The following is a 12,662-nucleotide window of genomic DNA, read 5'->3' on the forward strand; positions in this document are numbered from 1 at the left end:
CTGACTGAGCTTTTGCATCTAGTGCCAGTTTTTCCCATGAACAGCTTTGGTGAGGCAACCAGTCCTTAGGAAAGCAGTATTGTATCAGGTCACAGGTGCTCCCTCCAACCACCCCTCCAGAATGAGAAAGCTTGAAATCCTCTGTCCTCATGAGCTGGGCACTCCTGGCTTTCTCATTAGCATCAAGCTCACTCCAGAAGCTGTGCTCTGAGTCCCTGCTGGTGCTCAGGTGCGAAGCTCAGAGGGAGATGGCTGCTAAAGAAGTTTCCTGAATGTTTGTTCCCCAAACTCACTGCAGCCCATTGTTATCCTGCTGGGACCCCGAAGACTGAGGTAGGTTGTGACTTCCAGCTCACTGCTCTCAACCTCTGTCCACTGCCATCAAAGGGGTCATGACCCTCACCACTGGAGCACAAGAGCCATTTGGGTCAAAGAAGAGCAGGAGCAGCAGGTCCTTGATTTTTGGTCATGGCAGCCACTGGTGACGTATGTTGCCATCCCAGTAGGCACAACTAGTTTCATGTAGAGGAAAGAGAAGGAGGCACCAATTTTCCCTTTGCCAGTATGAGTGGGACGCTTTGCTGGGTGTGAGGAGAGTGAAATCATTAAGGCATATCTTCTCCTGATGTTCCAACATGAAACAAGAGTGTGCTGGGAGTCGAGGGCATTGCCTGCCTTCAGGGAAGAGCAATTTAAACACATCTAAGGCTCGCCTCCGTGGAATATGAAATAGGCTTTCAAAGCACTTAAGGAGGCAAGCATGGTTTTAATTTTCTCTGTAATAGAGACAGGCAGGATGTTTCAAATAATGCTAAAAGTGGGAGAGGTATGAAGACAGACAGAAATAGATGACAAAAATGAAGACACAAGAAAGAGAGAGGAACAGAGCCTGTGTAACAGCTGACAACAATCAAAGTTTGCAAAGTTTTACCAAGAAATGGATTCCAAAAACACGAGTGCAGGGACAGGAATGTTTTTAAGCTGGAACTTAGCATGCTTTGTGTTTTGCTCTATAGCCTGTGGGAGGCTGGTTGTTTCAGTGTAAAACACTCTGAGACACCAACGTAGGATTCTGAGAAACTGCAGACACCTAAAGGGAACACCCTCTGTGTTTAAGATGAAGGCCAGTGTGTAGCGTCATCCCACATTTCAGCCTCTCATTCTGACAAACCTTCCCTCTCTCGCTGTTACTCCTTTTTCAGATGCAAGTGCCTGTGACAAGTGCCCTGAGGATTACTGGTCCAATGAGAACCACACATCCTGCATCCCCAAGCAGATAGAGTTTCTGTCCTGGACCGAGCCCTTTGGGATCGCTCTGACTCTCTTTGCTGTGCTGGGAATTTTCCTGACTTCTTTTGTCCTGGGAGTCTTCACCAAATTTCGTAATACACCCATCGTCAAGGCCACAAACCGGGAGCTGTCCTACCTCCTCCTCTTCTCCTTGCTTTGCTGCTTCTCCAGCTCGTTGTTCTTCATTGGCGAGCCCCAGAACTGGACTTGCCGTCTGCGTCAGCCAGCTTTTGGAATCAGCTTTGTCCTCTGCATCTCCTGCATCCTGGTGAAAACCAATCGTGTCCTGCTCGTCTTTGAAGCAAAGATCCCCACGAGCCTCCACCGAAAGTGGTGGGGCCTCAACCTTCAGTTCCTCCTGGTCTTCTTGTGCACATTCGTGCAGATTGTCATCTGTGTGATTTGGCTCTACACAGCCCCGCCATCTAGTTACCGAAACCATGAACTGGAGGATGAGATTATCTTCATCACCTGCCATGAAGGCTCCCTGATGGCCCTTGGCTTCCTCATTGGCTACACCTGCCTCCTGGCAGCCATCTGCTTCTTCTTCGCCTTCAAGTCTCGAAAGCTGCCTGAGAATTTTAACGAGGCCAAGTTCATCACCTTCAGCATGCTGATATTCTTCATTGTGTGGATCTCCTTCATCCCTGCTTACGCCAGCACATATGGCAAGTTTGTCTCTGCCGTGGAGGTGATTGCAATACTGGCTGCCAGCTTTGGGCTTCTGGCCTGCATCTTCTTCAACAAAGTCTACATCATCCTCTTCAAGCCCTCCCGCAACACAATCGAGGAGGTCCGCTGCAGCACAGCTGCCCATGCTTTCAAGGTGGCTGCCAGGGCCACACTGAGACGGAGCAATGTGTCGCGCAAGCGCTCCAACAGCCTGGGGGGTTCCACCGGCTCCACCCCTTCCTCCTCCATCAGCAGTAAGAGCAACCACGAGGACCCTTTTCCTCTGCCCGCTTCCGCTGAGCGGCAGCGCCAGCAGCAGCGTGGGTGCAAGCAAAAGGTCAGCTTCGGGAGCGGCACGGTCACCCTGTCGCTGAGCTTCGAGGAGCCGCAGAAGAATGCCATGGCCAACAGGAACACCAAGCACAGGAACTCCCTGGAGGCCCAGAACAGTGACGACAGCCTGATGCGACACCGGGCCCTGCTTCCCCTGCAGAACAGCGAGCCCCTCAGCACCGAGCCCAGCTTCCAGGCAGCTTCAAGCCCAGAGACCAGCTCGCAGGAGTCGGTGGTGGGTGACACCAAAGAAGAGGTACCAAGCCCTGAGGTGGAGCCTTCCCTGCCATCGGCTAACTCCCGAAATTTTATAGGCGCTGGAGGTGGCTCCGTCACAGAGAACACAGTACATTCCTAACAAAAGAAGATTGTGAGAAGCACACCAGCCCCCAAGAGGAACTTGCTCACCTCTTGCATCTGAACGGGAAAGACAACAAAGACACACTCCTGTGACACAGCCCCACCACACCTAACTTAGCACTGGCAGGGTAACACACGTGCTCCAGAGGAAGGACTGTGTCTGGGGAGCCTTGGACTGAATTTGCGTTTGCTTTACTGCAACCAGGACATCTCAGAAGGGCAAGTGAAGATCGTCTCTGGTGGGGCTTAGGCAGAAGTCTGCATGCTGCCTTGCCTCCGTAAGCTTTTCCTGCCAGACTGCAACTCAGCTGACTATGGGAGGCACTAGGCAATTCCGCTATACTCTGCTTTTACATTTATGTATAATATTCCTCTTTCCCAGTATGTATAATATTCCCTCTTTATCCAGTATATGTGATCTGTAACCATGTGCGTCAGGACTCTCAGCTCTACAAAAGCAAGGTACACGGTTTCACTTGGGAAAGCATGGTCACGGGGAAAATAAAAAAGCCCCCAACATCTGCATGCTGTGTACAGCCAAGGGTGTGAACATGTAAAGTATTTAATGCGACGGAGCGCCCTGCTATTTATATTTAGTAATGTCCCAGTCCTCTCCTTTCTGGCCAGCGGGAAATATTGGACAATACTTTTCACAGACTCCATTGCACTAGACCAAGCTACTAGGTTCCTACTGGTTTCCTCCAGCTGAGGTAGCTTTACCTCCAGCCTGCCTGCTTTGGTGGAGGGGGAGAACAGCTTGTAAATCCCCCTCCCCCGGAGAACGTTGCGAGAGCACAATGAGATGTATCCGTGATTGATTATGTCGCTAGTAGTTGTATGCTTAACAAAGTGTTGCTGCTGTAATATTCCACATGGCATACATGGCTAACCCTGTCACACCATAGTCAGTGTTGTGCTTTGCCACATTAATCTGCCTGACACCTACACGGAGCATTGCGCTAGTCCTGACGATACTGGTGGGCCGGACACAAAGCAAATGAAACAAGGTGAAATGGAGCAGTTAGGGATGGAGAAATAGCCCCAGATGTGGTAATACGATTGCAGGAGCGGGTAAATATGTGAAGTGTGTGTGCTGGTAGGTGACCGGATGAAGAAGACATACAGGCCTGGGCTCTGAGGCACACACAAAGGCAAATGCACACATTGAATACGTTTGGGCTCTTACAGGCCACCTAGTAGGTTATTTCCCTCCTGGCCCATCTTGAAGAAGGGGCACCTGGCACAAGAAGGGTGGACTGTACTTAAAGAAAAGCAGTAAGGACTTCAGAAAAGAGCACAGCAGAGCTTTATTACTCTTGATGCTCGTCCCACTCCCCCAAAAGCAGACATAAGTGCTTCTGGTTTTGCCAGGCATGCCTGGTTCTGCTCCATCCATGCCCAAAAAGTTGAAGTAAGAGAGTCATTAGAAGAGATATTTGTTGCAGCCTGATGCGAGAAAAAGCACCCCTCGACAGCCTGGCAGGACGGGTTAGGGTTGTGCTGCAGAATTGATTTCCCTCTTCCCAGATCCCGTGTGCAAGAACAACCATCTGACGTGAAGATGTCAGTACCCTCCCTCATCAAACATGAAGGTGGTCTGTGGGAAGGTAGATGGGCCTGCAGCCTAGTGTGAGCAGATGAAAGGACTGTGTGAATGCGTTGGGGAAAATACCACAATTATTTTGTTACTGTTTTTGCTTGGTTGTTCTTTTGCCAGGGCAGGCAAATAAAACTTACAGGCGACATTACTGCATAAAAACTTTGTTTTGCCACCTCCACTTGTTGCTGTAAAGGAAGAGTTTTGGCTTAAGAGAGAAATGGAAGTCCAGAACCCCAAAAAGCACACTATTCAGACGAGTAATTTTAACCCTTTTGTTGATCTGTTACAGCCTCAGAGTGGGCTCAAATTTTAATTATACAATGTAAGAACAAATCCAACTGTAAAGCCTGCAAATTACAGTATTTGATGAAAGCTATGGCACAGCTGGTTAAAAGAAAAAAAGTCTGAAAGCACAAATCCTTGTGGCCACAATTCTGGAAACCACCTTCTACCCCTGGGGCCAGTGAGAGTTGCTCATTGCTTCTCAAAACCCGGGTTCCTTCCCCAGGCTGCTGACTGGGGGGCCTCTAGGCTTGTTTTAGGGTATGGAATCGAGACCGGAGTCTTGTCTAAATGCATGAACAGAGATGGGCACTAGATGGCAGAAAGGGCTAAAAAAAAAGTACTTTTTTACGGCCCCACACTTCCAAAAATTTCAGTAGCCAAATAGTTTTAGTGCTACCGAATCGTTCCTATGGGCCAAACCCAGTACAGTAGCCCCTGAAGTGAAGCTGACAGCATTGAAAGCGTGGAAGAGCTTAATGAATGAAATGAAAATGACACAAGACACAAACGGGTGACTCTGCACAAACACAACGTAAGACAGAGAAAATCACCATCAGCTGCCTTGTCTGGAGAACAATGTTCACTGGCTATGCACACAGTATATGATGTTGACACTTGGGTGGTTTTCATTCTTAAGGTGTTTTTTTGTTCTTTACATCTGCTTAAAAGGAATTTGTACCATGGCACACAATGAGGCTCCAACAGCTGCCATAATTTAATAATAGCAGCAGATCAGCCGTGCTCAGTTCGCTGGGGAGCCCCCAGCCACCCTCACTGCACAGTACCTGGAGCTCTAAGCCTCTGGCTCCACAGCTGGGTGAGAGCCGCTGCTGTACCCATTGCAGTTACACACGCGCTAGGTGCAAGGGCAGGTCTGTTTAAAAGACCCCCTTCGTGAAGGTGACTGGCAACCAAACCCTTTGTCCTGTGCATGGAGGAGAGTTTGTGTTCCCATCCTGCCACGTCTGGGAGGAGCGGTTTGCTCAGACACCTGTCCCAAGGCATGTCTGTGTCACACGAGGCAATACTGATGAAGACAAGCTGGGTCACATCCTTCTCTTGAAAGCTCAAGCCTGAGAACCTCCACTGGCATGTCCCACCACAAGTTGCCCACAAGAACAGCTGCCCCATCCCACCCCCCACGGCTCAAAAACCTACTGGAAGCGTGTGCCAGTGTGGTGTTTCCCGAACCGCCTGGCTGCAAAGCAGTAACAAAGTGCATCAGCTCTGCGGTGGGATTTCGTCAGACTTGGCTGATGGCGGGGAGCCGAGCGCAGAGCCTGATCCTTACCCCCGCTCCATCGCGAGCCCGGCAGAGCTCGCAGCCCGCAGCCCCGGCGGGGCGGGGAGGCTGCCAGGGCGGAGACCCCCGTTCCGCGCCCTGCTGCGCGCCCTGCCCGGCCCCGGGGCGCGGCACCTGCTGCTCCTACGCGGAGGGCTGGTTACCGGGGGCTGCCGGGGGGCAGGTGGGCTTGGTGGGGTTTCTCCAGGGAACCTGGATGTTCAGACTGGGGGGAGGTTTAGCTAAAGACCTGCACGTTCAGGCTAAGTCCCGCCAGGGGTTATGGGCGTCTGGGTAAGGCCCGCGGGCCGCGGGCAGCAGAACCAGCTGGCACAGGGACGGGTGAGGGCAGCGGGCAGGGGCCCCGGAGCTGGAGGCCTCCGCTGCCGGGGCCAACGCGCGGCGCGGGTGACGCTGCTGGAAACCGTGACACGGGACAAGACAAAAGCTGCCGCCCGGGACAGGCCTGGCCTCAGCCGCGCCCGTCACAGCGGTGCCGCAGGCGGCACCCCGCAGGCGGCTTGTACTCGCTTTTACCTTTTATTGTTATTGATAATCGGGCACGGGAAGCCTCCCGCCGAGCCCGGAGGGAGCCGGTCCCACGGGCCCTGCCGCAGCCCGCCCGGCCCCGCCCCGCCCCGCCCCGGCCCGGCCCGGCCCGACCCGGCCCCGCCCCGCCCCGCCCCGCCCCGCCCCGCCCCGCCCCGCCCCGCCCCGGGAAGGCCGGGAGCGGCGGGGAGCAGCGGCCGCCATGCTGTGCGGGGGCGCCTCCGCGGCCCGGCCCGCCACTCAGGAGACGCAGCAGATGGCGGATGAGGTGAGGGAGCCGCGCCGGGGCGAGCCCGCGGGCAGGGCCTGGCGGGCGGCGGGGCTTCTCCCGGCGCCTCGGGGCGGGCCTCTGCAGGCCGCCGGCTGGGGCGCGCCGCTGGGCCCCGGGCCCCGTCCCCCGCGCAGGGGCAGGGTCGGGGCGGCCCGGCCGGGCCCGTTGGGCCGTGGCGCTGCGGGGCCGCCGCGCCTCCCCTCAGGTGAAGGCGGGAAGAGGCGGGCGGCTGTGAGGAGCCAGCGGCCCTGCCCGGGCCCTCTGCCCGTGCGGGGCCGGGCAGCGCAGGCTCAGCGTTTTAAGGGGGCGTTTTCCAGGGATTTGGAGAGGATTTCGGCAGTGGGGGGGTAGCGGGCTTCCCGCTCCTGCAGGAACCTGGAGAGCCACCGAGCCCCCCAGCTCGATAAGGTCCCTCTCCCTCGGCTGGAGGAAAGGGCTCAAATGGTTTTTGCAAAGTCTGAACCTCGTGGTCATGGGCTTGTGGGGTTTTTGTGGGCGGAATCAGCAAGAAAACATCTGCGCTGGCCCTGCTGGGGTTCCCCAGCGCAGAAGCCGCTGCCGGCTCCAAGTCCTGGCAGTGCCCACCGTAACTTCTGTTGCTGTCCGTGTTAGCGGAGCGCACGCTTCTGCTCTGAGGCTGTGAGTGTCCAGCGGCACTTCTTTCAAAACACATGCTCTCGTTTCAGTCACGAGAACCCGGGTTCCTCCGCCGTTTGGCCGCACCAGCTGGGGCGCAGCAGGGCAGCCAGGGGGTGAAGGGAGCGCCGGCCCCTTCGCTCTGTGCGTGGTTTGGGTTTGCTCCCCGGGCTGCAGCAGCCTCTGCACAGGCACCGAGCACCCAGAGGCACAGCAGTCACTGAAACTAACGTTTAGCTTGTAGAATCTGATGATTCCATGGTGTGGGTTTTTTTTAAAAAAAAGAGATGTGCACCTCCTAAGCACTGACCTGAGGTTGCAGTAATGACTGTGTTACTGAGAGTTGCTGAGAGCCACAGTTACTGTTTTGACCTGAAAAGGCCTACATGTCACGTTAAAGGTAAGGCAAACATGCAATTAAGGTCACACATGGACTGAAAACTAGGTTTGAAATCCTGACTTTCTATTCTGTAGCAGACTGCAGCGCTTTGGTAATCTAAAAATAAGATGAAGAGTATAAAAATGAAACCCAGTTGGATTCAGAAGTGAACAGAATTAATCGTTTTCATTTAAATCATATAAATACTTCAAAGTTTGTCCATCTTGTTTTGACTGCCAGTTTAAATGACTTTATTTAATGAAATACCCATGGGAAGACCCCAGACTGAAATTCAACCATGCAGTCATATCCTTGCATGGATACAGACTGTGAAGGAGACATTTGTTTTGTTAAATCAAGATGGACTTCTCCAATGGTTTTGTTTGCTTAAAATCAAATCTTTCTGTAGATTGTTAGAGCCTGCCTGTTTGCCATAAATACATTTCCTGTTCCTGCTTTTCCAGTTCTGGCCTCCGTTGTATCGTTTCGTAAGAATCCTGGTGATGGCCGAACACAGTTCAGGTTCATGGCCCAGGCAAACACCGCTACTTGCCCAGAGCAGGTACGGCGTGAGACAGAGCAGGACAGCTTTCTTCCAACCATGTTTGGCTTAGGAGTCCCACAGGAGCTGCCTCTCCGTGGCAAGGATTTCCACCCAGGCCTGTTCAGCTTCTACGCTGGCAGCTGTGGCAGAGATTAGTCAGGGTGATTTTGAGCCATTGATTTTTAGTAACTGCTCTGGGAGTAAGCGACCAGACCATGCAAAGACACTTCAGGGCGTAATTATTTTCAGCCTTGTGATTGAATCGCAGAGGGGGTGGGAAGGGACTGCACCTCCTGCCCCAGCACAGGGTCAGCAGCACCAGGCAGCTCGGGGCTTTGCCCAGTCCGGTCTTGCAAACCTCTGAGGGTGGAAACCACCACGCTCTGGGCAATCTGCTGTACCGCAGGAGCGTCAGGAGAAAAGTTTTTCCTTACGTCCCATCTGAACCTCCGATCTCATTTATGACCACTGTGTCTCATTCTTCTGCCATCGTCCCTCAGTGAAGAGCCTGACTTCTTGTAGGTACGGTAAAGCTTTCCTCAAAGTCACCTTTTCCCCAGGCTGAGCAAGCTCATTTTCATCCTTTTCTCATGGCATCAGCGCTCCAGCTATTTAACCTCATGGTGGCCTTCTGCTGAGCTCGCTGCAGTTTTTTGACATACTGGGGGCCCAAAACTGGACACACTATTCCAAATGTTCTCCAACTGAAGTGCCAAGTAAAGGGCAGCGATCGCACGCCTCTCTCTTCTGGCTAGGCTCCTGCTGCTGCAGCCCAGTATGCCGCTACCTTTGTTACCACCAGAGCCCAGTGCTGGCTGGTGTGAGGCGCACTGTCTGCCAGAACCCCCAGTCTAGGCAGGTGATGAGCTGGCGGGTGGGCTGGTACCGGGTCTGTCAGAGGGTATTGTGCTCTGGCTCTCCCTCTCCCTGCTGAATCAGGACGCTCATTTGTCACATGCTGTGGTGAGTCACTGACAGGGTAACACCCTGACAAGCTCAGTGTCCTGCAGCTCTGAGGTGTCTGCAGTCACGGAGCCCCCTGTTCAGCTTGCTGGTGGAAATGTAAAATGTGCTGAGCCGGGGCGATTTTGAGACCCAAGAAACCAACCTTGCACAGCACCTAGGATTGCTGAAGGAGCATGGGACAGGACAGAATCAGTGGGATACTTATGTTGGCCCCCTCCCCTGCTTCTTAAAATTTGTAATAGTAGCTCTAGTGATGGAAACTGAAACCGCTTGCTCCATCCTCTGATTCGGGGTAAGGGGAGGAGGGAGGACCGAGTGAGTCACTGCACCTTCTGGGGCTGTGCCCTTGCATCTTAGAATACAAAGTTGCTGGGTGCGCTTTGATCTCCATCTGACAAAACCCGTATGTATAAAAGCATCCAAACATCATTATCTTACTTCTGATGTACTGTTCATAGCCTGGAGGAAGCACAGAGGTGTGACCTCTGAGAGAAGAGGTACAGTACAGGCACGGCTCCCAGGGACAGGATGGTCACTGATCAGCTGTCTTGGAAAGGCACCAGTTTGTTCCTCTGCCTTCTCAGTGTTGGAGAGGTGGGAGAACAGTTCCCTGTTGCAGAAATTGTTTCTGTCCTGAGCAGTGGCAAACTGGCACTTGTTTTCCCTCAAGGAAGCAGGTAGGATTCAGGCAGGAGAGCAAATATATTTATTCCCCTTGAATTTAGAAGAAGGGGAAGTATAAAACGTAGCTGGAAAGAGAAAATCTACTTGCTACTGGTACTGTTGCACTGGGGGTGGAGGGAGGGCTACACAATGATGCAGTGCAGGAGCTGAGGCCAGGGTAGAACTGCAATTGCAGCAAGGACTTCAAGACTAATTTGTCTTGTCTTGTCAACAGTCCGAGATCGTCTGCTTTCCTGACCAAGAATTTTACTGTGTAGCCATGATGTTCTAGAGAGCCAAGTGTGGGAGGGAAGAGCTGCAGCTCATATGAGTTCATGCGTCCCTATGGGGTAACGGAGAAGTTATCCTGACTTCTTCACCGCTGGTTTTACACTCTTGGAAAGTGGGATGATTTATGGCTTTATGGTTTAGTTATTTCTTGGAAAATATTTGCAGTTTAAAAACACTGTAGATTCCAGCAGACGCACTGCCAGGACTGTCAAACGAATGTTGTGCAACCTTAGGCTTGGGTGGTTTTGCTTTCAAAGCTTTATTTGTGGATGTCTGTCTGTTCTGTGATGCTGGGTCTGTAATAACTCACTCTGAATTTGAAATGGGAGCTAATGCTGAAGACAGCCCTTTTTCTTGTTGCAAGAATGATGTATATTAAAAAATTTCTCTTGAAAATATCTGTAGCCTTGTGCATGTAGATACTGAACCACTTTACATCTGTTAGATATACAGGACAGAAAGGGAAGCTGAGACATCCACGAAGGAAATTGCCTGTCCAAATAAATTTTCTAGAATAGCCTCTTCTTGGAGGCTTGGGACTTGGTGTCAGTCTGTGGTGACAACCACACGGCAGTCTTGGCTTTGCTGCCTGTCTAGGTTTCTGGTCCTGCTTTAACACAAAACTTACCATTGTTCATTTTTGATCTCTTAATAACTTGGAAAAGCAGGAACTCTGGGAATTCAGCAGCAGTGACCTGCGGGGTGCTGAGGCGCGCTGACAGTGTAGGCCTTAAGTCCTAAATACTTGAATCTTGCATCAGTCTTAACTAACCTATTGTTTCCTTAAGGTGAAACCTCAGCTAGAAGAAAAAGAAGGGAAAACCTTTGATGTCTTCACTGCAGTGGAGTTTAAAACTCAGGTGGTTGCCGGAACAAACTACTTCATCAAGGTAGAGGACACTACTTTTTTTAATTAACATGTATAATATTTGGAATGGTGGGGTTTTTTCTAGACAGGAATGCTTATGATTTAGCCTTAATAGGAAAAAAATCTGTACATTAAAACAAAATAAAAATCCACTCTCCCACCTCCCAGCCAATCTCCCTGCTTGTATTAAATGGGAGATAAGAGTCCTTCTCTTATTCGCATAATGATTTTTACTTTTCGGTTATTTTGTGAAACTTGGTTTGGGAGATAATTAGACATTTGTGGTTTGGAGCACTAACACTGCATGAAGTGAAGTCCAGATGTGAGAGGATACAGTATCGAACCTGCTCTGACTCTGCCTGTAGTGATACCACACACAAAAACAAGCAACTGCGATCGAAGCATTTAAGTGCATGTTGTGCCAGGTAAGATCAAAGCATTTTGCACATACATAATACATTACTCACTCCTCTGCCGCTCCTGTCGGATTCCCTGCCTGTACGTTCCCAATCACAGGCACAGGGAGGATTAACAAGCGTAGAAGGATTAGGTGGTATTTCCACAAAGTCATGACTCCCAGTCTGGTTTAAAACAAGACCGTGCCTTCTGATGTGCTGCTTTTTCTTACAGCCTCTCTGCTTCTCCATCCTCAAATTGGTTTTCATGCTTTGCAGGTCCATGTTGGCAACGATGAGTTCATGCACCTGCGGGTGTTCAGAAGCCTGCCTCATGAGAATAAGCCGCTGAGTCTCCACAGTTACCAGAGCAGCAAGACCAGGCACGATGATCTGGCTTATTTTTAGCAAGCTTATCTTGTGCGTTTTCCTAACGGTTTCTTATGTGCATTTTCTATAGGCAGCAAAATATTGAGTCCTGTGCCAAGAAAGGAGAAAAGCAAGTGTCTTTTTTTCCAGCATTAAGTTTAAAAAAAAAAAATCAATTTCTTCTATGGCTTTCCCTTCCTGTGCAGCATCTAAATTTGAGTTGCGCAGCTCTCCTTTCACCTGCACTAATGCAAACCCAAGCAGCTCTGCTGACTTCGGTGCAACTTAACTGGAATGCTTGGCTGAGTCCTGTTTGTGGGCTTCCTTGGTCTGGAAACTGAAAGGGTAGTGACACTGGCACTTCTGCATTTACAGCAAGGAGCAAGAGGAAAACCTGAATCTTTGCTGTGCTGTTTTGCAACTGTGACTAGATCTGTAGATTTAAATTGTACTGTGCATTTTATTGGCAAAGACCTAAAGAGAGACTTGAGCTGAAGCAGTTCTGAAAGCAAGAGAAAGAGGATTATAATCTTTTGAAACAAACATTCCCTTGGTAGTCGTGTCTGTCCTCTTGCAGCAGTAGGATATCATGTCCAGTAGAGGCTGTATGAATTTAAAAAAAAACCAAAACCAAACACCACCACCAGCTTGCTTACTTTCTCAGTCCTAAGGAAAAGTCATGGAAAGGAACTTAAGCTGGACATGCATTTCTGCATTTATAACAAATAAATATTTCTCTTGACTTGAGATGGCCTCTTCGACTGGTGTATCACTGTTCTCTTTACTGGTTTTCAGTATTGGTTACTATCTTGCTCAGAGTTCTTTTCCATAAGTGTTCTTCATATGGTACATAACCTTATGTTTATTCTGTGTTTTAATTAGAAATTCTTTAAGCTGGTGAGAGACATG

The 12,662-nt window shown here is 50.8% G+C and overlaps 2 protein-coding genes across 2 annotated transcripts in view; both read left to right on the forward strand.

The window, feature by feature from the left end:
- CASR (calcium sensing receptor) overlaps positions 1–4,370 on the forward strand; it is a 77,746-nt gene extending 73,376 nt beyond the window's left edge. The window contains exon 7 of the mRNA XM_037390700.1: positions 1,203–4,370. Within this exon, the coding sequence (XP_037246597.1) occupies positions 1,203–2,653 (1,451 nt within the window). The 3' untranslated portion in view covers positions 2,654–4,370. The remainder of the gene's footprint in view (positions 1–1,202) is intronic.
- A 2,141-nt stretch (positions 4,371–6,511) lies between these two features.
- LOC119148591 (cystatin-B-like) lies at positions 6,512–12,500 on the forward strand. Its single transcript, XM_037388970.1, has 3 exons — positions 6,512–6,639; positions 10,910–11,011; positions 11,664–12,500. The coding sequence occupies exons 1-3, from the start codon at positions 6,574–6,576 to the stop codon at positions 11,790–11,792; spliced, it is 297 nt and encodes a 98-aa protein (XP_037244867.1). The 5' UTR covers positions 6,512–6,573; the 3' UTR covers positions 11,793–12,500.
- The last annotated feature ends 162 nt before the right edge of the window (positions 12,501–12,662 follow it).

Source organism: Falco rusticolus, chromosome 5 (assembly GCF_015220075.1).
Source record: "Falco rusticolus isolate bFalRus1 chromosome 5, bFalRus1.pri, whole genome shotgun sequence".
In the NCBI taxonomy this organism is placed as follows: Eukaryota; Metazoa; Chordata; class Aves; order Falconiformes; family Falconidae; genus Falco; species Falco rusticolus.